Source organism: Polyodon spathula, chromosome 4, assembly GCF_017654505.1.
Source record: "Polyodon spathula isolate WHYD16114869_AA chromosome 4, ASM1765450v1, whole genome shotgun sequence".
In the NCBI taxonomy this organism is placed as follows: domain Eukaryota; kingdom Metazoa; phylum Chordata; class Actinopteri; order Acipenseriformes; family Polyodontidae; genus Polyodon; species Polyodon spathula.
This window is the reverse complement of record NC_054537.1, coordinates 94,956,297-94,983,616: the sequence shown is the minus strand read 5'-3', so window position 1 is coordinate 94,983,616 and position 27,320 is coordinate 94,956,297. Positions and strand designations below refer to the sequence as shown.

Genomic DNA, 27,320 nt, shown 5'->3' with positions numbered 1-27,320 from the left:
TAGGGAAGTCAACGATCATCTCAATTATGAACATAGAGTTTTTAACAGTGAAGAATTTCAGAAGTCCAGAGAACCAGCAGATCAACCTTTTTACAAGATGGTAATTTACTGTACTAATTATTCTTAGTGATTGGATTCAGGGGACATGTATGTACGTACCACTTACCCACTGTACACTCTGCAGTGTTTACATAAAAAAAAGTATTATTTTACCTTTGCTGTATCGCAATATATTTGTAAACATAATCCCAAATACTTTAGTAATATAAATCAGAAGGGTGATGCATTTCTCAACTTTTCGTTTGACAGAAAGGAGAATTTTTGATGCAAACATATATAACACTCTGTCCTGCAACAATGCTGGTTTTCTGGAACATGATCTGGATACACTACGATCGCTCAAGAGAATGCTCCGAGTGAAAGTTGAGAAATATTCTTTATTGCCCATTTAATTTTAAAATGATGGGGATTATGATGAAAAATGTATTCCTGTGATATGGACAACACTGGCTACAGCAAAAGTAAAGTCATGCATTTATAGCTAACACTGCAGGGTGTTCTGCAACAAAAGTGAAGCTTCTTAATGCCTGTTGTTATGTTAAGAATGTGGCTATACATATAGATATTGCCTACTTTGGACAGCATCTTATTAGACCACACTTGAGATTTACAGCAGTCATGTTTTATTGTGTGTGTAAGGCAGAAATAAGTATATACAAAGAAAAAAATCACATAAGAAAGAACTCATTAAAAGTACAAATGTTTTGGAGTGCAGGATGAGCCCTATAGTCTGGACATTGCAGGTTCGAGTCCAGGCTATTCCTTTGCAGACCGAGGATGGGAGCTCCCAGGGGGGCGGCGCACAATTTGGCCAGGCTCCACCCGGGGGGAGGGAGGGCTAGGTCGGCCAGGGTGTCCTCGGCTCAATGTGCACCAGCGACCCCTGTGGTCTGGCCGGGCGCCTGCGGGCTTGCCTGTAAGCTGGCCAGGGCTGCGTTGTTCTCCAACACTGTAGCTCTGGATGGCTGCTTGGTGAGTCTGCTGTGTGTAAAGATGCGGGCAGCTGACGGCACAGGCTTCGGAGGACAGCGTGTGTTCATCTTCGCCCCTCCCGAGTCAACGCAGGGGTGGTAGCTGTTGGCTGAACCTAAAAATAATTGGAAAAAAGAATAAAAATAATTGGAGACCACTGAATTAAAAAAAAAAAAAAAAAGTACATGTTTTTATAAAAATACATAACACTTGTTATTGATTAAGTAGTCTTTTAAAGGTGGTGATGATCGTGTGACATTTATATAAATTGCAGGTGCTGGAGACGCATATATTTAATTCGTTTCTTAAAGCACGGTTGAACAGAAAGATGGACGCCTTCACTAGAATGGAGATAAGCACTCGATCTGAAGCACACAGGTAATTCTCACAGTATAGCGATACATACAGCACAGTAAAATGCTACGGGTAGTGGTGTCTGTGTGCATTTCTTATTGTTATACATATAAATACTACTTTGTTTTATCCTAAGCTCATTGGGTACTTATATGAATGGTGATGATGACGTCTTGGCTTTTAAGTGTTTTTTAAATGGATCCAACTGTTAAAATAGGACAAAATGCTGTGCAAGCAAAGTTGTTCAAAGCCTGCAGAACTGGAGTGCCATTGGTATGGTTTACACAAGAGCTTTACTTGCACTGAATTATATTGACTGTAGCATTGCTCTCAAAGGCAGTGAGGGTACAGTTTGAAAATGTATAATAATCAGATTGGTGGGGGAGGGGGGGGGGGAGCTTTTAATGATCTCTGGCAATTTGACTTCATTTATTTTCTAAAAAAAATTGTTCCAGCTCTCCCAAGATTTTGGTCGGTTCCACTCGTTTTTTAATGCCAACAGTCAAACGTTGTCATTCTGTTTTTTCCCTCCCTTTAGGATGAAACTTATGCTTGAATCCCCACGAAGACCCACCATGCAAGAGATAGCTCGGAAATGCAGCAGCCCGGAGAACCGCTGCTTCAAGGGAATAAGTATGCCTGATCTTGCAGACCAAAGAATTCACGACTTTCCAGTCAGGAAGAGTTCACTAAAGAAACTGGAGTCAGAGACTGGTAATAACTTCACTTCATCTGCAGAGATATCTATCTATCTATCTGGATTTGCAAGTTGTCGGTACAGCCTTTGAAATGTAGCTCAGTACCTGTGTTGATCACCCTTCTATTTTATATATCTAGAGAACAGAAACTCATGAGAGTGCTGGAATCTAGGTCATGGTCACCAAACTTTTCTCTAGTTATTGGTTGTGATTTTGATCTGTTTTTAATAGACACCTGTTCTGAGAAAACCCAGTCAAAGTAATGGGGGAGGAAATATTTTATTTGTCTTGCACCCAGTCCTGGCTATTAGGAACACCTTACAAAACTGTTATAGATTATCAGTCTGACTTAATTGTATAATATTGGATATGTATGTTTCCTACTCTCTTATCATGTTCTTGCAGCACTGAAGATTTCACTGAAGCCTATCAAAACCTTTAAGCTGCCAAGCTTTCCTGCACCCTTAGTGTACCATCATGTCCAGAGCTATTACACAGAGTGCATTGTTCTGCTGAGCAAGGCTGTCTCCTCGGTCCCCCCGGAGGGTTCAGCACTGCTCGCCAGGTACTGCTACCTCCGAGGACTCATGAACATGATGCTTGGGAAGCGCTTGGATGCTCTGTCTGACTTCCAGAATCTCTACAAGACTGATATAGGAATCTTTCCAGCTGACCTGGTGAAGAAGCTGGTGGATTCTTTGGCCCAGGAAGAGTGGCTTCAGGCAGAGAAACGGTCAGAGTTGAAACGCTTAATCAGTAAAGTGAAAAAAGACAATGAAACGGGCTTGATGAAATCTGACGACCGCGTCACAAACTTTGCGCTCCCAAAAAAGCACATGCAGTTGGACGATTTTGTGAAACGAATTCAGGAATCTGGGATTGTGAAGGATATTGGTACTATTCATAGATTGTTTGATGCTCTTACTGTAGGTAAGTTAAAAACATCAGTCGGACATTTCTAAAAGGGAATTGTTGAAATTTGCAGCTGGGAGGCTGTGGTATTGGAAACGTACCGTACTTATAAAATGTTCGCTTTAGGAAGGAAAAGTAGAAATATCACAGGGTTTCTATATTTCCATAAAACTCCGGAAAGCCATATAGAATTAGTAAAACTTCAAATATTCGAATGGGAAGTTCTGATCATTAAACATGCTGTACACATTGTGGACTTGTTGATGTGATAATAGATGTAGTACTGCATCCATTTCCTCAATGTGTTGCGAGGGTCGTGCAATAAATGAACACGATTAATAATTCAGTTTTCCCAGTGTTGCTCTGTTTGTGGTAACACAGGCTTTAATTTGTATCCACGGCTCTCATTCTGCAGAATGGTATGCTTTGGATTTAGATGCCTCTGTATTCATGCTCCTTATTACCTTTTATCCTTTCTGGCTACATAGTGAAGTAATGCAGTCTCCATTTGTTGCTTCATTTTCTGAAAATCCTTTCCCTGTCTTAAAACGTAATTGAATTGGGCTTTATGTTTGCTATTAGTAGATTTGGGACTATTAAGGGCTTACTGCAAACTCTTATGGATTTAATGACTGGTTATTCAGCTAAAATTGGCTGCCTCTCTGAAAATCACAGTCTATGATTACTGCAACACTGCTGCAAAGTGATCAAACTTTTAATCCCATAATAATAATAATAATAATAATAATAATAATAGATGCATCAAGTAATTACCCTAATCTCACTGTCCCTTAATCCGCTTCATTAGAATCATTTAAGAGTGGCTTTGGTGGGCAAGGTCTGGATACAGCAATGAGGGTGGCACCTTCGCAATCTGTATTTTACGTTGATTCTCATCTGGATGGTAAGCATAGAAGACTAAAAGCTTTGCAAGTCTTATGTGCAGCAACGCCATTGCAAAGGGATAGGGTATCTTAAATAATGGCTTTGGTCTTCTAGTTGCATCTTTCACCCTATAGTATATATTGGACTTCATCTTCCAAGTTCAGTTGCATTTTGCTTTTTTGCTTTGTTCCTTTTAACATACTGTACTGGGTGATTTTATTCAAACTGCCCAATACAATTCTCAAGTGTTCTACTCTAAATTATTAGCAGCACAATTTGTTTCTGAAATGAAAAGACAGTGACCTCAATTATAAAGGCAATACAAAAACTAGACTACATACACAACACCTGAGCTGTCTATTTCTTGTTTTGTAACTTATTTGAAAAAAAAAAAAATGCTTGTGACAAGTAATAAAAAAAAAACAAAATGTACAGCTGTTCATTTTTTTTTTATATGTAAAAGCGCTGCAAAGTTTGAGCTTAGCTATATTGTCTTTAAAGTGTTTACTGTGCAGACTTTTGGGGTTTTGTTTAATTCTTACAGATACTTTTTGAATAATTGCATATACCGGTTTATTGTAAAAAAATCTTGATAACAGTAATGCTGCTATATGGTTAAACAAACAAAAAGAAAACAGATTGACAATGTTATTTTTACTATGACATTCTTTTAATGCTGAGAAGTAACGTGCTTGCTTAAGTTCAGTATCTTCATTGTGCACTGTGCTAATTATTCTAATCATTGTTTTGAATACTAGTTTTCCCAGAATGTCACAGCTTTGAGTATCATTTGTTAATATGCTTTACACAGATATTATAACACTCTCTGCTAATGGGTGCATCCTTTCTTTTACTAACAACAGCTCGAGAGTTTGTAAGTTGTGGAAATTGTATTTTGTATATATACACACACACTGCTATTTTATTTTCCTGCAACTCCTGTAGTGAACTGGCAAATCAAACCTGAAAAATAATTTCTAGCTCTGCTCTGTATAAAAGAACTGCATTTGCTAACCATGTTTTCATACCTCGGTTCAAGTTTGGACAGGTGTCAAAGCAATGCCGTTTTGAGGTTTTAATTAAACAGGTTTATCCTCAGAATGCTGTTTTGAGGTTTTAATTAAACAGGTTTATCGTCAGAATGCTGTTTTGTGGTATTAATTAAACGGGTTGTATCCTCAGGTCAACAGAAACAGATTGATCCTGAGACATTTAAATTGTTCTACACGTTCTGGAAGGAGACAGAAGCAGAGGCGCAGGATGTCTATCTTCCTGCTGAAGTAATTGAGCACCTGGACAAGAATGAGAGCGTCTACAAGCTGTCCTGTTCTGTGAAGACCAACCACGGCGTGGGCAAGATAGCAATGACCCAGAGGAGACTCTTCTTGCTGACAGAGGGGAGGCCTGGATATGTTGAGATCACAGCATTCAGAGACATAGAGGTAGGGGGAGTTAATTGGATCATTTTGTGGAAAATTCCACTGCAATGAATCGGATGGGATGGAGCTGACGCAGTAAGGAAAGCTTCTTGAAGTGTTTCAGTGCTTTCCATTTACAGCAGTTCTGTAACTCATGGAGTTTTGTTTTTGTATTTTGCCATGTGGATAGCCTAATTCTGTCACTGACTTTCTTTTACTGTAACAGCTGTTGACGTGCAACCCTTGCACTATTTTATCAGGAGCGAGCTCTCCGCAGTAACCAGGTGCTTTACAATCAGATTAGGGTTATTGAGGTTGGCTCGTCTAATTTACCATTACAAGGGAAACAAGTGAAGAAGCATCTCTATCGATTTGTGTGGATCGCTGTTCTCCACAGAGTTAAAGAAAAGCAGCGATTATTACATATCCAAACAGCTGCTTCTTCGCTTGTTTTACTTGTAATGGTAAATTAGATCAGTCAACACGAATGACCCTCGCCTGCGAAGAGCTTGATACATACAAGCTATCTAGCTAGCTGTCTGTCGATCTGTCTATCAAGTTGTTTATCTTGCATTTGACTATAGCAAAATAGTTGTTTTTTTTCTTTGTTTTTACCTCAGGAAGTTAAAATTTCCTCTGCTGCGTTCCTGTTACTACGAATTCCTTCTCTTAAGATTAAAACCACTCTAAGAAAGGAGGTATTTGAGGCCAATCTGAAATCGGAGTGTGATCTGTGGCATCTGATGGTGAAAGAAATGTGGGCCGGGAAGAAAATGTCAGATGATCACAAGGTCAGAAGCAAAACAAAACCGTGTGTTCAAAAAATGAATGTGAAAATGCACAAAATGACTTTCTTCAGCTTGGGACATTAACAGTTACATAATGTTGTCTTGGTTTGCTGTAAAGATTTCTATCAGGTGAATAACTGACACAGGAAGGTAGAGTTACAGTATGTATGTATGTATCTATTGCTCAACGCACTGCTTTCCTCCCACAGTGCTAGTCTCTGTATTTTGTTAAAAAAAAAAGCAAAAAGAGATGTCATTAGTTCCTTAAGAAAATGTTTTTCCTTCCCTGTTTGTCTTGCGTTCTTCTGTTAGGGACAGTATGTTACAGTATGTTTAATGAACTATGGAACAGGTCAGTTTGATATCTAACTCCCCCCTCGATTAATTCTGGTTTCACATTCCACAGCTCTTGTTGTTAAAGCTGACCTTACTTCCACTGTGAAACCTGTGCCTGGGTTTATAATTATTTATTTTTTGCTGTGTCTGTTTTGAATAATTTAGATAAATACATATGTTTATCTATTTCCCCAGGATCCTCAGTATATGCAACAAGCATTAACGAATGTTCTGCTTATGGATGCTGTGGTGGGTTGTCAGCAGTCACAGAAGGCCATCTATGCTGCCAGTAAACTGGCATTCTTTGACAAAATGAAGTATGAAGGTATGGTTTGAATGTAGATCTGTTAACATTGAATGAAACAAGTATTTATTTATATATATATATATATATATATATATATATATATATATATATATATATATATATATATATATATTAGTGCTGGGATGAACACAGGATTTTCATGTTCGGATAGTCACTCCTAATTTAAATATTCATTGAGATATTCGTTCATTTTTAAAAGTAAAAAGTAAATTTATATTGCTCTGAATGCTGGCAGAGGCAGCAGGGGCGTGGCCGTGGCCCCTGTGTGTGTGCCTTTTATTTTACAGCAAGACCTTACAATACGTAACACGTTAAAATAGAAAAATTGCCCAGAAGTTAAGAATAAGTTGTGTAGGACTTATTTTACCCCAGTGAATTAACTACAAAACAAAGGATGCCAAATAGCAGCTCAAGATAAACGTTGTTCTGTTTATTCCCAAAATAAACAGTACATAAAGTTGACACCGCATTTGATTTATTTTGTACTTTTTTTCATTCCTTGCTGTTTCTTTGCAGTAAGCAATAGCCATTGGCATGTTTTCATAAAGTAATAAAGGTTTACTTGTGCCTTTTTGCAGCTGAACTAGCAAACGAAAACTGAAATTTAACTTTAAACACTTCAAATAAAATAAACGTGGAAATGCCGTTGTAAAATGAAGGGGAAAAAAACTCAGTTTTGGTTCTCGTTTATTACATTGCACATAACAGAAAGTCGCAACAAAAAATATATAACATATACAATCTGTACAAAATTCACTACACAACATTTCCAGCAAGTTGGGCACTGTTTAAGTGAGGCATTTCAGAATGACGTGCTTGCTTTTTCTGTCCCATGAGAGTCTGATTCGCTTTAAAGCAACACAACGTGTTTTTGACCCAGGTGGCTTTCCAGAGAGATCACTATGTGTGCGGGGAAATAATCTGTTATATGCACATGCACTTTATTATGTTTCCAATTATTAAATGATTCAATTAGCAAAACCAGGTAGCTGTTACTAGTTTAGAGAGGAATGTAGTGCTCCACATCCCCACGTGTTGCTACAACTATTTAAATAACATACATGTCATTTTTCTTTACATTGCTAAAGGGTTAAACTGGTCTGAATAATACATTTTTCTGTAAGCTGGTTTTGTGTGCCTCTTTTTAATTGTATTGTACTCTGTCACGTTAATCATTTATTCAACTCTTTCCTGCAGTTCCAATGATGGTTTCTAAAACGACATCTGAAACGCTGAAGCGCAAGATTAACCCGTCTGCTGGTCAGGCAGCTCCACAGGCTGTGGATGTCTTGCTCTACACACCAGGTAGGACAAAAGAAGCATCTTGCATTACAGTGTCCTTGTTACCTGCGTCAGCGAGGGATCCAGAAAGTGGACAAGTTTCAAGTTTCAAGTTTCAAGTTTTAGACTAGATTGCCACCTGAAGATGGTACACTGCAAACTTGAAACACTATAAAACTGTATTGAGGTTTAACCCACACTGCAGTACGTCATGAAAATGCTATGCTTTTGTGTGGTTGCTAATTTGCACTTTCTTTCAGGTCACTTGAACCTATCTGAAGTAGATGAGGATGCCAACCCAAAGCTGTGGTGTGCTCTGAGTGACGGCAAAGTGGTGGTTTTTGATGCAACAAGCTGGTCTATGAGGCAGAATTGCATTCAAGTGGGAACTTCGAAACTGGTAAGGAAAGGAGAGAAGCAGCCAAAAATCATCAACGTCACAGGACTTTCAATTGTGAATCTTTTAGTTAAATATATAAATAGAAATACCAACTCTATTTTATTGCTAGCTTTTGGTTTGATTTAACATTTTCTTCTTGTGCTGGAGAGAAAAATACACACTCCATCAGTATTTTACCTTATAACCAAGGGCACTGCAAATACATGCTGCTTGTTATTTTAACCAAAAACATCGCTGTGTGTAAAAAAAAAAAAAAGAACTGGAAATAGCTTGAGGCATTGCTCCTGGTCTGCAATATGTTGGATTAATTTACCTGTAGGAGGTGAGGAGGCATTGCTCCTGGTCTGCAATATGTTGGATTAATTTACCTGTAGGAGGTGAGGAGGCATTGCTCCTGGTCTGCAGTGTGTTGGATTATTTTACCTGTAGGAGGTGAGGGGGCATTGCTCCTGGTCTGCAATATGTTGGATTAATTTACCTGTAGGAGGTGAGGGGGCATTGCTCCTGGTCTGCAGTGTGTTGGATTAATTTACCTGTAGGAGGTGAGGAGGCATTGCTCCTGGTCTGCAGTGTGTTGGATTATTTTACCTGTAGGAGGTGAGGGGGCATTGCTCCTGGTCTGCAGTGTGTTGGATTATTTTACCTGTAGGAGGTGAGGAGGCATTGCTCCTGGTTTGCAGTGTGTTGGATTAATTTACCTGTAGGGGGTGAGGAGGCATTGCTCCTGGTTTGCAGTGTGTTGGATTATTGTTGAGGGGGCCTGTCTGCAGGAGGTGAGGAGGCATTGCTCCTGGTCTGCAGTGTGTTGGATTATTTTACCTGTAGGAGGTGAGGAGGCATTGCTCCTGGTTTGCAGTGTGTTGGATTAATTTACCTGGATTATTTTACCTGTAGGAGGTGAGGGGGCATTGCTCCTGGTCTGCAGTGTGTTGGATTATTTTACCTGTAGGAGGTGAGGGGGCATTGCTCCTGGTCTGCAGTGTGTTGGATTATTTTACCTGTAGGAGGTGAGGGGGCATTGCTCCTGGTCTGCAGTGTGTTGGATTATTTTACCTGTAGGAGGTGAGGGGGCATTGCTCCTGGTCTGCAGTGTGTTGGATTAATTTACCTGTAGGAGGTGAGGGGGCATTGCTCCTGGTCTGCAGTGTGTTGGATTATTTTACCTGTAGGAGGTGAGGGGGCATTGCTCCTGGTCTGCAGTGTGTTGGATTATTTTACCTGTAGGAGGTGAGGAGGCATTGCTCCTGGATTTGCAGTGTGTTGGATTATTTTACTGCAGTGTGTTGGATTATTTTACCTGTAGGAGGTGAGGGGGCATTGCTCCTGGTCTGCAGTGTGTTGGATTATTTTACCTGTAGGAGGTGAGGGGGCATTGCTCCTGGTCTGCAGTGTGTTGGATTATTTTACCTGTAGGAGGTGAGGGGGCATTGCTCCTGGTTTGCAGTGTGTTGGATTATTTTACCTGTAGGAGGTGAGGAGGCATTGCTCCTGGTCTGCAGTGTGTTGGATTATTTTACCTGTAGGAGGTGAGGGGGCATTGCTCCTGGTCTGCAGTGTGTTGGATTATTTTACCTGTAGGAGGTGAGGGGGCATTGCTCCTGGTCTGCAGTGTGTTGGATTATTTTACCTGTAGGAGGTGAGGGGGCATTGCTCCTGGTCTGCAGTGTGTTGGATTATTTTACCTGTAGGAGGTGAGGAGGCATTGCTCCTGGTTTGCAGTGTGTTGGATTAATTTACCTGGAGGGGTTGAGGAGGCATTGCTCCTGGTCTGCAGTGTGTTGGATTATTTTACCTGTAGGAGGTGAGGGGGCATTGCTCCTGGTCTGCAGTGTGTTGGATTATTTTACCTGTAGGAGGTGAGGAGGCATTGCTCCTGGTCTGCAGTGTGTTGGATTAATTTACCTGGAGGGGTTGAGGAGGCATTGCTCCTGGTCTGCAGTGTGTTGGATTATTTTACCTGTAGGAGGTGAGGGGGCATTGCTCCTGGTCTGCAGTGTGTTGGATTATTTTACCTGTAGGAGGTGAGGGGGCATTGCTCCTGGTCTGCAGTGTGTTGGATTATTTTACCTGTAGGAGGTGAGGGGGCATTGCTCCTGGTCTGCAGTGTGTTGGATTATTTTACCTGTAGGAGGTGAGGGGGCATTGCTCATGGTCTGCAGTGTGTTGGATTTAATCTAAACGCAGTGACTACTTTTGTTTATTGTGGGGAGTAGCTGCTCATATTCTGTACAATAGCATGACTTTGTTAGCAGTGACTTCTCAAAAATCACATAAAAATCATTGAAATCGCTTACTTACATTTGAAATGCTGCTGCTGCTGTTACAGTGGTTTCATTGCAGAGTATCGGGGATGATGCGAGGGTATGGGTGCCGTCATCTTGGATGTGAGTGCACAGATTTGCATCCCTTTTATGACTATTAGCACGCCCATGTTAGTCAACAGGGGGCCTTAAAACTGTGAGTTCTATTATAATTATAGCTATAGTACGTTTACCAAGATTCAAAAACTACATTGAGAGTAAATGATTATTGTGACGTGACAAATCCAGGTATTTAAACGTAACCTATATTACTTTGCAGTATGGTTTGAATTGTTTTTGTGTTTGAAAATTGGAGTGCTTAGTCCCTGTGATACCTGATACCAGGGAGGAGAGATTCTGACATGACCTGGTAAAGAGTAGCAGTGTACTCTGAATAGATACTGATTATTGTTTTGAAAAGTGACTGTCAGAGGGATAGCTACGTGTCCTCATTATTGTAGACTGAGAGCCTTTGTTTTGGTAGTTTTTGTTTTTGTTTGGACAAAGTTTGTGCCAAATGTTTTAATGCACAAAAGACCTCAATAAAATCATTGCACTTTACTTGTGTCTCCTGACTAGTTCCCATGGCAGACATTTCACCATGACATCTTCAGACTTCTTTTAAACAGATGGGTTTGTCTTGAGATGCTGCTGAATTGCTTCCAAATATGTACTAAAGCTTATTGTTTCTGATGAAAGCACAAAAATAGTGTGTGTGTGTGTGTGTGTGTGTAGGGGAGATAATCTTATTTCTGTTAGAATTATTTCACCTTTTCTTGTGAATAACCACACTGTACTTCTGTGTTTTATACATGCAGGTTCTTTATAGAATAAGAGTTCTTGAGTATAGTTCTGTGTTGTCTTCATTTATGACAACCAAGTTCAGAAAACTTTCCCGTTGTTGTGGTGTCCTCTGGTGTTTAGTTTTTTCCCTATTTGGGTTTTATTAACTACCTTTGCTGTAAGACAGGCACATTCCAGCACAAGTGTTTGGCTAAGGCCAGCTTTTTAAATATTTTATCAGTGTCTTTACAATGTTAATGAAATGTTTGATAAACAGGTAACAGTAGTGTGTGCTTCTGTGCAGAATTGCATGTTGGGGTTGGAGCAGAATCAAGTTTGGCTCGGTTCCCAGGATTGCACCATTTACATTATAAACACTGTGAGCATGTCGTGTAACAAACAGCTCACAGATCACCGCAGTGAAGTCACTGACATGGTCATCGAGGACAGCAATGACAAGTTCAGGTAAGAGACATGACAAGGGCGGCCTTCTGGTATATAACAATTCTCTAAGTCACTGACATTTCAGGTGACGTTTCTGGTAATATGAAATGAGGCTCTTTATGCCACAGTGCTTCAAAACTGAAAGTTTGGCTTGTACCACTGCTGCATGGTTCATAGCTATTGAACCTGGAGGGTTTTTTTTATACTATTTTAAAATAATTAAAAAGTTAGCATTGTCTGTCAATTTTTTTTTTATCAGTCAACAAGAAATCTTTTGTTAATCATTTAAATCTTGGCTTTTTGCAAAGAATTTCTTTTTAATTTAAATGTTTTTATTTTACTGAATGTTAATTTGCTGATATAATGTTTATTTTCTTGATAACAGCAGTTGTTTCGTGCAGGCCTCCTGCATGGCCGTCAGTCACTCTGTCACACATTTCAGGGTTTTCTTGCGGAATGCTCCTTTTCTTGATGGGTCGTATTAAATAGAAAATGAAAACACACGATTGCTGTGTTTGTTCTTGGCCTGTTTTGTAAAGCAATCAAACAACAGAGTGATCTTTATTCCATTTCCTTACGTATCACAGGCCAGTACTTCCATTGCATGCTCCTGGCATCAGGAGGGATGAAAAAGCGTCCTTCATGATACGTGGGTGGCATTGGTAGAGTGTCACATCATTTACTGCACATGCATTCAGTTTGGCATTTTTTTTTTGTTTTGTTTGAACCGTTCTAGTCAGATACAGGCATACTCCTGCAGTGCGGATGGAACTATAATTACCTGGGATGTCTTCACACTTAAAGTGAAGAATCAGTTCCATGTGGAATGTCAAAGACTCACTTCTATCAGACTGTTCCGTGGCACGTTGTGGTGTTGTAAGTATGGTTTCATCTTAAAGGGGTTGAAAATGGCCAGGAATGTTTAGTTCCAATGCAATTCCCGATACCTGTATTGTAATACTGATAGATTGATCTTGCGCCATTTGATACGTCTGTCTTTTTATTTGACATTTCGGAATAAGTTGTCAGGAGACAAAAATGATTGTGCCCTCGCCCTTAAATCCTTAAATGATAAATGCACTTACTGTATGTGTCTGTGGTCAAAAATAAGGACTTCTGAGCCAGAGAAATATCGAGGTACAGTATAAATCCTGTATTTTTAATTGAACTGTTTATTAAGCTCTGTTTGTGTCCTGTACTATAGGTGCTAGAGAGTGTATCATGGAGCTGAGGAAGAATGGAATGCTGAATCGCAGGTTGCTGCTTCCTGAGCAGACAGGAGTCATTGCTGCTGGGTTCAGCTGCTTTCAGCTTTTTATTGATGTAGGTGATTTTTCCTATAGGATAAACGAAAAGTTCAAAATGAATAAATGTAATCCGAAGCAAGAAAAAAAAACATTGAGACCCTATTTATTGAAACAAAAGTCTGCGCATAAGAAACATATTTTACTGAAATAGAATGAGGCTTTCAGCATTAAGGGGTTGATTTGATCAACATGCAATAAAGGCGTGTATGTACCTCCTTTTGCTGTATGTACGAATTATAAGCATCACAACGTTGGTCACCAAGATAAGGATTAACTACACAGTGTGAAACAATGCCCTTTCCCCCTCATTTACTATTACCTTATTGAGTACCAATCCACATGTATTTTAACTAGGGCTGTAAATATCGTTTCATAAGAAATCTGTTTAAACTGTTTGATTTTTATCGGTTAACCGTTTAACTGTAGTTACATCATCACACTAGAAGCCCTTTAAATAAATAAATACCCTTTCCACATATATTTACTCTTTGTCATGCATTGATATGTGTTTACCAAGCATAAAATGAGGAAGCTTAGAGCACACATCCTCTTTAATTGCATCACGATTGTATTGCATTCATGATATGTGTACCAATATACCTTTCTAAGTTTCTAGTATCTCCTTCATAGTTATTCTCGATCCACTACAGGGGACAGTGATTTCACATAAAATAAAACACCATTAAAAAAAAAAAAAAAAAAAACACTTTACCATCCCATAAACTTAGCGTAGCAATCAACAGTTCATTTTTCAAGATTCTTATGAATTCATGCTGTGAATCCATTTAGAAGCAAGTACGTAAAAGACAAGATTTTTTTCCTGTTGTTTGAAATGACCACAGATAAACTGCAACTTCAACAAACTGCCCACAACTACTGAACTAAAACTTAAAAAAATGATAATGAAACCACTGTACTCGCCAAAGATGACAAAAATGCCATCCATCATTATCTGCAGCAACTATTTACACAAGAAAATCCAAGAAAGTTTTCAGTCTTTTGCTAAAAATCCAAAACGTCCCGCTGAGGAGAAATCAGCTATATTTAAAAAAAACAAAAAAAAAAACTACAAGTGGTTTTTATTCATAAAAATGAACCTGATGACATGTTCTGGTGCCAGTCTTGTGTGCAGCTGATTTACAGCCAGTGTTAAAGATGTTCTGCTGGCACAGAATCCTGGGATGCATGGGTCACTTTTTGCCATTTTTTCCAGTGTAGGAAACCAGTGCACATTGGCCTTCCAACACTCCAATGGATTGCAATGCAATGCAGGGCAAGGCTCCCTGAAATTTTCCTCTTCATTTTCAGTTGTATTATCGTGCGGTTTTAGAACAGTCTTCACCTAAAAGCACTGACATGGCACTGTTCTTGTCTATTCCACATGGTCTTTTAGCTGCTGACTCAGCTAGTTCAGGTACCGCTATAGCACTTGGTCAAAGCGAGACACTAACTTCATTCTGTCTGCTCCATCTTTACACTTCTTTCTTTTTGTATTTTGATGCCACATGCTGTGCTCCGCATACAAACACCGGAAATTGACAGCTTGAGACTAGTTTGAAAGATGGGTTTTCAGTTGACTAATCATGTGTAACTCAACATCATATGTTGCCAGATTAAAAAAAAAAAAGTTACAGGCAGAGCAGTTGCAGAGTTCGGAGGCAGTGCGTAAAGAGCACTGTTTTGTTGGATATTTAGTTTTAAAACACAAAATGCCGAAATACATTTTATCAGTTTGTATTATATACGTTAACTAAGCTTTTAACTTTTTAACCTGGTTTACTTACCTGCCAAGAACTTGTTAAAGGGAATTTGAGTATCTGTTATTGGGTCAAGTGCAACAGGCTGGCAGATTTAGAACAGAGCTGCACACTAAGTTGCGGACTGGCTAACAAGCTACTATCTCAGGATCATCCCCAGCTGCCTACTAACTTAGTACCAAGTGCAACAAAAAAAGAAGCGGAACAAAGTTGGGGACTATCTGAGTGATTGGAGCTAGTTATATTTCAAGAGTGTTTTGTTACAAGATCAAAATATTCTTTTTTTTTTTTAACCTAACATCTTAATTATTTTTGTTTTTTAATTTCATTTAATTTAATGTATGGAAATGTATTTACATATGAAAGTAAATACTAAGGCTGATTGCATAAGAACATAAGAAAGTTTACAAACGAGAGGAGGCCATTTGGCCCATCTTGCTCATATGGTTGTTAGTAGCTTATTGATCCCAGAATCTCATCAAGCAGCTTCTTGAAGGCTCCCAGGGTGTCAGCTTCAACATTATTACTGGGGAGTTGATTCCAGACCCTCACAATTCTCTGTGTAAAAAAGTGCCTCTTATTTTCTGTTCTGAATGCCCCTTTGTCTAATCTCCATTTGTGACCCCTGGTCCTTGTTTCTTTTTTCAGGCTGAAAAAGTCCCTTGGGTCGACACTGTCAATACCTATTAGAAATTTGAATGCTTGAATTGGGTCGCCACGTAGTCTTCTTTGTTCAAGACTGAACAGATTCAATTCTTTTAGCCTGTCTGCATATGACATGCCTTTTAAGCCTGGAATAATTCTGGTCGCTCTTCTTTGCACTCTTTCTAGGGCAGCAATATCTTTTTTATAGCGAGGTGACCAGAACTGCATACAATATTCAAGATGAGGTCTTACTAGTGCGTTGTACAGCTTTAACATTACTTCCCTTGATTTAGATTCAACACTTTTCACAATGTATCTGAGCATCTTGTTAGCCTTTTTTATAGCTTCCCCACATTGTCTAGATGAAGACATTTCTGAGTCAACAAAAACTCCTAGGTCTTTTTCATAGATTCCTTCTCCAATTTCAGTATCTCCCATATGATATTTATAATGTACATTTGTATTTCCTGCGTGCAGTACCTTACACTTTTCTCTATTAAATGTAATTTGCCATGTGTCTGCCCAGTTCTGAATCTTGTCTAGATCATTTTCAATGACCTTTGCTGCTACAACAGTGTTTGCCACTCCTCCTACTTTTATGTCGTCTGCAAATTTAACAAGTTTGCTTACTATACCAGAATCTAAATCATTAATGTAGATTAGGAATAGCAGAGGACCTAATACTGATCCCTGTGGTACACTGCTGGTTACCACACTCCATTCTGAGGTTTTTCCTCTAATCAGTACTTTCTGTTTTCTACATGTTAACCACTCCCTAATCCATGTACATGTGTTTCCTTGAATCCCAACTGCGTTCAGTTTGAGAATTAATCTTTTGTGCAGGACTTTGTCAAAAGCTTTTTGGAAATCCAAATAAACCATGTCATATGCTTTGCAATTATCCATTATCGTTGTTGCATCCTCAAAAAAATCAAGCAAGTTAGTTAGACACGATCTCCCTTTCCTAAAACCATGTTGACTGTCTCCCAGGACCCTGTTACCATATAGGTAATTTTCCATTTTGGATCTTATTATAGTTTCCATAAGTTTGCATATAATAGAAGTCAGGCTTACTGGTCTGTAGTTACCTGGTTCAGTTTTATTTCCCTTTTTGTGGATCGGTATTACGTTTGCAATTTTCCAGTCTGTCGGTACAACCCCTGTGTCAAGAGACTGTTGCATGATCTTGGTTAGCGGTTTGTAAATTACTTCTTTCATTTCTTTGAGTACTACTGGGAGGATCTCATCCGGCCCAGGGGATTTGTTTATTTTAAGAGCTCCTAGTCCCTTTAACACTTCTGCCTCAGTTATGCTAAAGTTATTTAAAACTGGATAGGAACTGGATGACATGTGGGGCATGTTGTCAGTATCTTCCTTTGTAAAAACTTGTGAAAAGTAATCATTTAATATATTTGCTATTTTTTTTTCTTCCTCTACGATTTTGCCATTTGTATCTCTTAAACATTTAATCTCCTCTTTGAATGTTCTCTTGCTGTTGTAATATTGGAAAAACATTTTGGAATTGGTTTTAGCTCCCTTAGCAATGTTCATTTCTATTTCTCTCTTGGCCTTTCTAACTTCCTTTTTGACTTGCGTTTGCAGTTCCGTGTACTCTTTCTGCATACTTTCTTTTTGGTCCTTTTTTAATGCTCTGTAAAGTGCCTTTTTTCGCTGAATATTTTTTTAATTGATCTATTAAACCATTTTGGCAATTTAGTTTTACATTTAGATTTGTCTACTTTAGGGATGTAATTGTTTTGCGCCTCTAGTACTACATTTTTGAAGAACAACCATCCTTCTTCTGTGGGTGTTTTCTCTATTTTACTCCAATCTACTTCTGTTAGTCTCTGTTTCATACCTTCATAGTTTGCCTTTCTAAAATTGTAAACCTTAGCTTTAGTCATTACTTTTGGGGTTTTAAAAAACACTTCAAATGAGACCATGTTGTGGTCTGAGTTTGCCAGTGGTTCTCTGACCTCTGTTTTAGTTACTCTGTCTTCGTTATTTGAAAAGACTAAATCAAGGCATGCCTCCCCTCTAGTCGTTGCCTTGACAAATTGTGTTAGGAAGCAGTCATTTGTCATTTCCACCATTTCAATTTCATCCTTCATGCTACCCACCGGGTTTTCCCATTTTATATGGGGGAGGTTGAAATCCCCCATTAGTATGGCTTCTCCTTTGCTACACGCATTTCTAATGTCATTGTATAACAGATTATTTTGCTCACTGTCTGAATCTGGCGGTCTATAGCATGCTCCTATGCCCTTTGAATTTTTGTCTGTTATTCTGACCCATATTGAGTTGGCTTTATTTTCTTTGTCCAGGTTTAACACCTGGGCTTCAAGACTGTTTCTTATGTATAGCGCTACCCCTCCTCCTCTTCTGTCCTGCCTGTCTTTCCTATATAGTGTATACCCACAAATATTATATTCGTCCCCATCACTCTCAGACAACCAAGTTTCTGTAACACCTATCACATCATAGTTACTTGTTAGTGCAGTAGCTTCAAGTTCTAGAATTTTGTTTCTGATACTTCTAGCATTTAGATAAATACATTTAATGGTTGTCTTACCTGAGTTGTTGTTCTTGTTTTGATGCGGTCTCCCTTCTGTTTTTTTGTTGATTTCTCCCCCCTTCCTTTCTAGTTTAAATGCTTCTGGTTTAAATGCTTCATTTTGGTTTAAGAATATTTTCTTAAACCAAAATGCACATGTATAGTCTAATTTTCAAAACGAATGAAACTGAGTTAGAGGATAAACAAAACTTGGATTAGTCCTCATTATTTAATTCACACACAAAACAAATATATTTGTTTATAGGACCAAAGGTGTCTTATATAAAATGTGTACATTGAATCAGAAATGCTAATGACATATTTCAAGCCTGTAAGAGCTTTATTTCACAGTACATCCATATGAAGGCAGTCATGGCCTGTAGTCGTGTGCAAAATTATACAATGGGGCTTCAACTTTATTTCATAGTGGATAAAAGATTTTATTGAAACTGTGGAGGATGGCCGGAAGGACTCCACAGTGATTCTACAGCGCACACCTGCCTGGAATACACTTGTAATGCTGCCCTCCCTGAGAGGCAGCTGGCAGGTACAGCAGCAAATTAAAAAGAAATCTGCGGAAGAAACTGAAAGTAGAGACTAGAAAGTCGTACTGGAATTATTATTATTATTATTATTATTATTATTATTATTATTATTATTATTATTATTATTTATAGGCTTACGTTAAGTTGAAGAAGTTGAATAAGGGTGAAACTGGTTTTGTTGCAAATGTTTTGACACATGCTTTATTTTTTTTTTTTCAGAAGAGTTCAAATCATTTTATATTATTTTTGGTTATGAATAGTTCAGTTTCATAAGTAGTTTTTCATATTTGTTCCAGTTAGTCTGATATCACAAGTGTACAGGAACTGCTGGACTAACTTAGTTCCGTGTTTTAGTATCCTCTAGAAGGCAGCAGCAGGTATTTTGGGTTTGTAACATTTTTAATGGTCAGCTGGGAACTGTCTTGAGCTGCTTAGTTTGTTGCAATGGGTATTACCTTGCGTACTGTTTACTGCTGTCCTCCGTAAACCACGGGATCATCCCCAGTTAGTACGCGCCTTTTAGTTTGTTGCAATCGACCCTTTTCTGATTATTATGATTTTAGTATTATTATGATGATTATTATTATTGTTATTAGTATTATTATGATTCTTTTGAGTCTTCTTATTTTCTTTAGCGTGAGCAGCTGTGGACTGCTTCTGCTGAACGTGGTGAGCTTTGTATCTGGCATGCTAAAGACCTGGCCAGACCCTTTCACAGGATCCAGCTGCAGGACTGCACGGGGGTCAGCTGCATGATAAAAGTCAAGAACCAGGTAACTTGCAGATTGTTTAGAGTTCCTGTATATTGTACAGGCATACGTTTCACAACAGATTTTTAAAATGATGTTTATTTTGTCAGATCTGGGTTGGCAGCAGAGGTAGATCACAGGGTAAATCCAGAGGAAAGATCTATGTGGTGGACATAGAGAAGCACAGTGTGGAGAAGGAGCTGGTGGCCCACTCAGACACTGTGCAGGCACTGTGCTCTGTGGAGGACAGATATGTGCTGAGTGGCTCCTCTTGTGAAGATGGTAAAGTGGCTATCTGGAAAGTGGAGTGAAGATGCTTTGAAACCTGAATCAATCCAACAGTACAGTAACTGAACCTCCCCCTGGTGACACACACATTAAAATGTTACAACTGCACTTTATATTTTAACAGGTGTTTCCTGGATTTAATGTAAATCGTGCATTTTTTCCTAGATTTAACCACAGAAAGTCCATATTTTTCTAAATACATAATTTAGTTAAATCTAGGAAAAAATACATGATTTACATTAAATCCGGAAACCCTGTTAAAATATTAGTGCTTTTAAAAAAAAAAAAAAATTATACCGATACATGGAAGCAGCCATTTCATCTCTGCTTACTGCAGATTCACTGACACTCGCCACTTCAAACATCATTTCAGCTCTGCTCACTGCAGTTTCACTGACACTCTCCACTTCAAACATCATTTCAGCTCTGCTCACTGCAGATTCACTGACACTCTCCACTTCAAACATCATTTCAGCTCTGCTCACTGCAGATTCACTGACACTCTCCACTTCAAACATCATTTCAGCTCTGCTCACTGCAGTTTCACTGACACTCGCCACTTCAAACATCATTTCAGCTCTGCTCACTGCAGTTTCACTGACACTCGCCACTTCAAACATCATTTCAGCTCTGCTCACTGCAGATTCACTGACACTCGCCACTTCAAACATCATTTCAGCTCTGCTCACTGCAGTTTCACTGACACTCGCCACTTCAAACATCATTTCAGCTCTGCTCACTGCAGTTTCACTGACACTCGCCACTTCAAACATCATTTCAGCTCTGCTCACTGCAGATTCACTGACACTCGCCACTTCAAACATCATTTCAGCTCTGCTCACTGCAGTTTCACTGACACTCACCACTTCAAACATCATTTCAGCTCTGCTCACTGCAGATTCACTGACACTCGCCACTTCAAACATCATTTCGGCTCTGCTCACTGCAGTTTCACTGACACCACTTCAAACATCATCTCAGCTCTGCTCACTGCAGATTCACTGACACTCGCCACTTCAAACATCATTTCATCTCTGCTCACTGCAGATTCACTGACACTCGCCACTTCAAACATCATTTCAGCTCTGCTCACTGCAGATTCACTGACACTCGCCACTTCAAACATCATTTCATCTCTGCTCACTGCAGTTTCACTGACACTCGCCACTTCAAACATCATTTCAGCTCTGCTCACTGCAGTTTCACTGACACTCGCCACTTCAAACATCATTTCAGCTCTGCTCACTGCAGTTTCACTGACACTCGCCACTTCAAACATCATTTCAGCTCTGCTCACTGCAGTTTCACTGACACTCGCCACTTCAAACATCATTTCAGCTCTGCTCACTGCAGTTTCACTGACACTCACCACTTCAAACATCATTTCAGCTCTGCTCACTGCAGATTCACTGACACTCGCCACTTCAAACATCATTTCAGCTCTGCTCACTGCAGTTTCACTGACACTCTCCACTTCAAACATCATTTCAGCTCTGCTCACTGCAGATTCACTGACACTCACCACTTCAAACATCATTTCAGCTCTGCTCACTGCAGTTTCACTGACACTCACCACTTCAAACATCATTTCAGCTCTGCTCACTGCAGTTTCACTGACACTGTCCACTTCAAACATCATTTCTCCGGTTCTACAAGTCCTAGAGTGATCGGCAACAGCTCGTTTGAAAGGCAAGAACTTGGACTAATTAGCTGTCATTTATGTATTCATTTTAAAATATCAATCATTTTAAACAAAAAAAAAAAACAATTTATTAATTTAATCCAGAACTGCCCTTCTTAGTCGCGCCCTACTTACTGACTCTCTCACACTTTGCACACCACTGATCTGCTCTTAAAGTTTACACCACTGTGGCCTTAGACCATAGAGAAATTATACTTGTTACCAACTCAGGTAAAAGCAAGAGACAAAAATGAGGCATTCTAGAAAACAATGGCTGGTATTTTTTTGTCTGTTAAATAAATCATTGGGAAAGCATCCCTGAAGTGGCTGACTATGGCAGGGGCTTGTGCTTTATTTTTATTTCTGTTTAGTAAAATGTGAATTAAGGAATGTCTTTATTATTATTTTTTTTAAGGTCTGTTGTAAAAAGGCTGATTACTGCAATAGTATGTCAAGAGTCCTAAACCTCTGTATCTGAAGTATTTATTTGCTGTACTGCTACTTCTGTCTTAAGTGTGCATTTAATTGACAAAGATTCATTTTCTTAAAATGAATGCACTACAGCTGAGAGATTACCGTTAACTTGTATCTGAAATTATTAAGACTTTTTATAAAGCGCTTTGTGGTGGTGGTCCACTGTGAAAGGCACTATATAAAAATAAGGATATTATTATTATTATTATTATTATTATTATTATTATTATTATTATTATTACACATGTCAACTTCTTATGTCACACCAAGGACATACCTCAATGAAAAACAAAAGATAAGTGAAATATGTAAAAGGTACCAAATTATACGTTTTGTTCTCTGTTAAAAACAAGACACATAATAAAAGGTTTATTTTCAAAATGTATATATATATATATATATATATATATATTATATTTGGCATTATATATATATATATATATATATATATATATAAGACAATATAACAGTTAACTTATAATTAAAAAAACAATATGACGGAAATTGACAAACAGACTTTTAGAGGAAAAATTGAAGTGAAAATAATATACCTTAATTAAATAGGTCATTGATATTTACTGAAAGGTTGTTTTACCTGCAGTACTGTGAACATGTACAGCATATGTTAGGATCCCAAGTAGAAATACAGCTGATGAGGTCAGATGTGCTCACGTATCCCCAGTGGTTTCAGATGCATTCAGTGCTTGCCACAAAGCTGGTGCATCTTGTTTTGTTTTTGTATGTTGATACTACAGCAATAATGATAATCAGAATAATAAAACATCTTTCAGTATGTATTTGCATTTGTTTTTTTACACACTTTCAGCTCAGGAGACTGTAAGGCATTTCCAACTCCTAATATCATTGTTTAATTAATGATCTAAAATAAATAAAACCATATAGTACTCAAAATAGTACCACTGAGGAAATACTGAACCAAATGTGTACAGAGACACAGTCAAGAGTCCTGAGGAAATACACTTCAAATAAATACATACATACATACATACATACATAGGATGGGGACTTTAATATGACAAGTCTCTTATAAGTGGTTTTCAGCGTAATCTTAGAATTCTCTTACAATATGTTGATTCCTCACAAAATGACCAGAATAAGAATATATTTTAAATAAATATTAAAGTGATGGTCTCTTTTGAAGACAGCATTGTAAATATACACACACACACACACACACACACACACACAGTAGAGTCAATTATCCGAGCTTTGATCAACCGCACTTTAATCAACCGAACGCACCTGAAGTCACGTGATGAATTGCGTGTGGTGTATCACACACACACACCGCTTCTGCTGCTAAACGACTACAAGATTTAGATGCCAAAAAAAGGACCAGCAGAGTGATGCAAACGAAAGTTACTGAATTATTCAGACCCCCAAAACCTGAAATGGAGCATTGTGTGGTTTAAATTGATGCAGTTAAGCTAATTAAAACAGTCACCTTGTTCTTGATTTTTCTTCTATTTCGCCAGTAAGGGCTGGAGATCCTGTCTATGTTATTAAGCGGCTAAGAGCGTTTATTTTATTCATTTCAATTGCATGTTATTAGAATGCCTTAACAGCAAGTATCAAAGCACAGAAATATTTTACTGAATTTGTGAAGTTTAGTGATTCCTAAAGTTCTGTAATGTGTCATAGTTGTACTGAATTGTACTCTTTGATGGTTTTCAAAGTTTGGTATATGGGACGTGTAATTACAGCATATCATTACCTAAACTGTAGGTGTTAAAGTTTTACTGAATTGCATTGATTTAATGATTTGTAAAGCTTTGTAATTATGTATGCTTAATGTGACAGAGTAGGTTACTAGCTATATATCATCAGCAGGTACTTGTGTACTAAGTACTTGTGTATGTTAACTTTATTGTATACATTATAAAGGTACAGTAATTGCTATTAATACCTGTTTGATTATCCAGACAAATCAGTTGTGCAAACCAGTATCAGTCCCAACTAGTTTGGATAATTGAATACTGTGTGTGTGTATAAATTCAGCTCTAGTTGGCAGCCTTTGCCCTGTATTTTCATAAAGAAACATACTGTAGCTGCTCTTGTACAGTTTTCATTATAATTCATAACACGAATCTCCTTGTGCTGCAAGTGTTTCTGATTAGCTGCAGCCCGCACACAAAGCAGGTTCTGGAGGTCTTTGTCACACAGCTGGACGAACACATAATCAAGGATTGTGGGAAACCTTCCGAGTCAAGGTCACAGAATACCAAGCGGTTTTCTGTTTTCAACAATCATTATTTTCAGATCTAACTTTTCTGTACACCATTTTCAATACTTGGGATCTGTTTTGCAGGTTTATATTAAAAAATATATATTTATATATATTAAATATTTTTAATATATTGAATATTTGTTTTTCATTGCTTGCTTATATATTGTTCTATATAATATGCCTATTAATTCTAGGAGGGTTGTAACATTCTGAAACCTGTAGTCTTTATTATTAACATTACAGAACCTTGTATGCTAAATGAATGTTTTGATTTAGGGTCGAGGCCCTGCATTTTTTATGTGTGTGTGTGTGTGTGTCTGTGTTTTTTGTTATGAGTAATGCTTTCAAATTTGGTAGGCGTGGGGTTAAAATCCCATTCCTATCAAATCCTGGTGTAGAATGTGGCAAGGTGCTAACTGATTGATTGATATAAGAGGAAGCAGACCCTTTTGTTCTGGTCCATTTAGTTTAGGGGAAAGGACTGGGAGCAGCATATTGTTCGTGCTGATCAAGTTTCCAGTAGAGGAAGACAGCGGCCACAGTGCTGCTTCTAAATAAGGGTCTGTGATCTGTCACCTGAACAAGAGAACAGCACTTCATTTCATATCCAGCATATCTGCGTACTTAACGTTTCAATGCAAAAGAGAAACTGGATTTCGATACATTGGTCTCAGCATGAGTTCACGGGGCGGAGCTATGGCCCCTGATAGTGTTTATTGACAGAGTTAGTAAACATATACACATGGAGAGAGGGGTTCCGCCTCTTCAAGGCCCAACATTTACTTGATCAATAGACACGATAAACAGAAGGGGGGCCACCATCTTTGAGGTGACCCAACCTACGAAGAGGCTTGCGAACTGGAAAGAAAAACATGAGTTGGTGTTGTTAACACAAAAGAGGTTCCGGCTCTTCCTGACCCAACATATACAGTAGGGGGGTTCCGTCGCTGAGGAGACCCGACAAACAGGAGGGGGGCCACCGTCTTTGAGGTGACCCGACATACCAAGAGGGGCACCGTCTCCGAGGTTACTCGACATACGAAGAGGCTCGCGAACCGGAAAGAAAACATATAATAACATATAAAACATATAATGCGTGGTGTTTCGCTTCTTCAAAGCCCAACATAATAGAAGGGGAGTTCTGTCGCTGAGGAGACCCGACAAACACGAGGGACGCCACCGCTTGGGGACCCTCACATTGAGGCATCAGACCTGAAAGAAGAGTTCTAAAAGAAACATAATGCAGATGGAAGGGTTTGGCCGGGGGTCCCCTCTGACTCATGGAGAACCCTCCTCTATGAGGTAAATGAAGCGGAGCTTAACAAAGGGTTGGAGAAAGTGGAGTCACTAACCCCCCAGAGGAGACCGATGCAAAGGAGGTTGAGATGCTAGAGGAGGAGGAGGAAACTAAAAAACACAAGACAGCTAGGAAGAGGTGACTGATGTTTAAATAAGGTAGATTTAATTGATGACAGGAGATGATAGGTTGTTGGTGCCTAGCTCCGCCCCTTGAACCCCATATATAGGTTAACATATGATTTAACAACACACAAGAAAACACAACAAATGCTACTGAAGTATGTTTTATTCTGAATGGAATTGTGAACAACGTCTTTTGTACAACACACTATCCATGGAATATGTTTATTCTTCTCCTTTGAGTAATTAAACCCAGTATTTTCAAACCAGAGATTACACAAATGAAAACACAGTGTTGAAGAGCCATGGGAAGAAAATAAAGTAACAGCCTTGATTTATTCCCTGGAAACCACCATGCAACAGTAATGTTGAAATTGCTCCAGAATCAAGAGAGAATCTCAAATAAAACCTAAAGAGCTTATCACATAGAAATAAAAACCAAAGACCAGATCCACTCTGCTGAATATATATATATAACAAAGGTCAGTCCGAGGCACTAGGGGAAACTCATTGAAAATTCATTCAGTTTAGTTTCCTCTGTATGCGTGCCACACGTATTGGTCTAATGTGCACAAATATTAAAACAAAAAACTGTGTAACTGGATACAAAAAAAAGGGAACTATATTCTGCATGCGTGTGGTGAAGAAGAGTATGAATACTCCTCAATGTGAGGCTACATGACCTAAATTTAGAAACTACTTCTTCCCAACTTCTGCCCTTTCAGTCTGGTCACATGAGCGCCATGTGGAATTATCTTGTTCCTGCCGTTTACAACTAGTACGGTTTTAAAACAATACCTTTAAAACAAATAAAAAACAAAGTTTCCAGCCCGGCAGTCTGTGACACTGCTTTGCCTTAATCCCTTTATCTCTCAAAACATCACACACACACGCACACACTTCTTTAAAGGGTTAATAACATTGCTAAAAATCAGCAAGCGTTACAATAGTGCCTCAACTTAATAAGTTGATAAAAAAGCAGTTGTCCTATGGCCAGTTCACTATGGAACCAAATATTTAAAAAGACATCAGATGGCTACATGCATCGTTAAAAACTATAAAAATGGAGACACACACACACATATATACATATATATATATATATATACATACATACACACAAACACACACACATACATATATATATATATATATATATATATATATATATATATATATATATATATATATATATATATATATATATATATATATAAAAGTCTTCTGTAGCAAAAGTTTTGCTTTTGTGGACGGGGGAAAAAAGTTACAAGAAATAGATTATTTCAGCAATTTTTTTTGCAAAACTCTAAAAAATGCTAATTCAAAAGTATTCATACCCTTTGATGCTATGTTAGTACTATCTACAGGGTACTAGAAATTTCAATTTGATAATGCAGAACCTAAATCTAGGAAAGTCTAGAAAATGTTGGATCGTAGGTCAATAAGTCAATATGGGAATAATGAAAGAGCTATCTGAAGACTTTAGGCAGAAGATTGTTTAGATAGAAAAGGATACAAGAAGATTTCCAAGCATTTCAGTATCCCAATTTCGACTATTGTTTCTATTATCAAGAAGTACAATGCTCATGGTACTATCACAACACTCCCTTGGTCTGGAAGAAAGAAGGTTTTTTCACCAAGAGCAAGTAGATGAATTGTGAGCAATGTTAATAACAATCTCAGATTGACTGCCA

At 38.4% G+C, this 27,320-nt stretch overlaps 1 protein-coding gene across 3 annotated transcripts in view; it reads left to right on the top strand.

The window, feature by feature from the left end:
* LOC121315173 (DENN domain-containing protein 3-like) overlaps positions 1 to 19,960 on the top strand; it is a 32,345-nt gene extending 12,385 nt beyond the window's left edge. For 2 of the 3 annotated variants that reach the window (XM_041249178.1, XM_041249179.1), the window contains 15 exons: positions 4 to 100; positions 1,307 to 1,410; positions 1,925 to 2,100; positions 2,490 to 3,014; positions 3,805 to 3,900; positions 5,064 to 5,323; positions 5,920 to 6,090; positions 6,619 to 6,748; positions 7,949 to 8,056; positions 8,293 to 8,432; positions 11,820 to 11,980; positions 12,696 to 12,835; positions 13,164 to 13,282; positions 19,403 to 19,540; positions 19,627 to 19,960. In XM_041249178.1, the coding sequence (XP_041105112.1) occupies positions 4 to 100; positions 1,307 to 1,410; positions 1,925 to 2,100; positions 2,490 to 3,014; positions 3,805 to 3,900; positions 5,064 to 5,323; positions 5,920 to 6,090; positions 6,619 to 6,748; positions 7,949 to 8,056; positions 8,293 to 8,432; positions 11,820 to 11,980; positions 12,696 to 12,835; positions 13,164 to 13,282; positions 19,403 to 19,540; positions 19,627 to 19,827 (2,566 nt within the window). In that variant the 3' untranslated portion in view covers positions 19,828 to 19,960. The remainder of the gene's footprint in view (positions 1 to 3; positions 101 to 1,306; positions 1,411 to 1,924; positions 2,101 to 2,489; positions 3,015 to 3,804; positions 3,901 to 5,063; positions 5,324 to 5,919; positions 6,091 to 6,618; positions 6,749 to 7,948; positions 8,057 to 8,292; positions 8,433 to 11,819; positions 11,981 to 12,695; positions 12,836 to 13,163; positions 13,283 to 19,402; positions 19,541 to 19,626) is intronic. The other variant, XM_041249180.1, reaches the window with a different exon arrangement.
* The last annotated feature ends 7,360 nt before the right edge of the window (positions 19,961 to 27,320 follow it).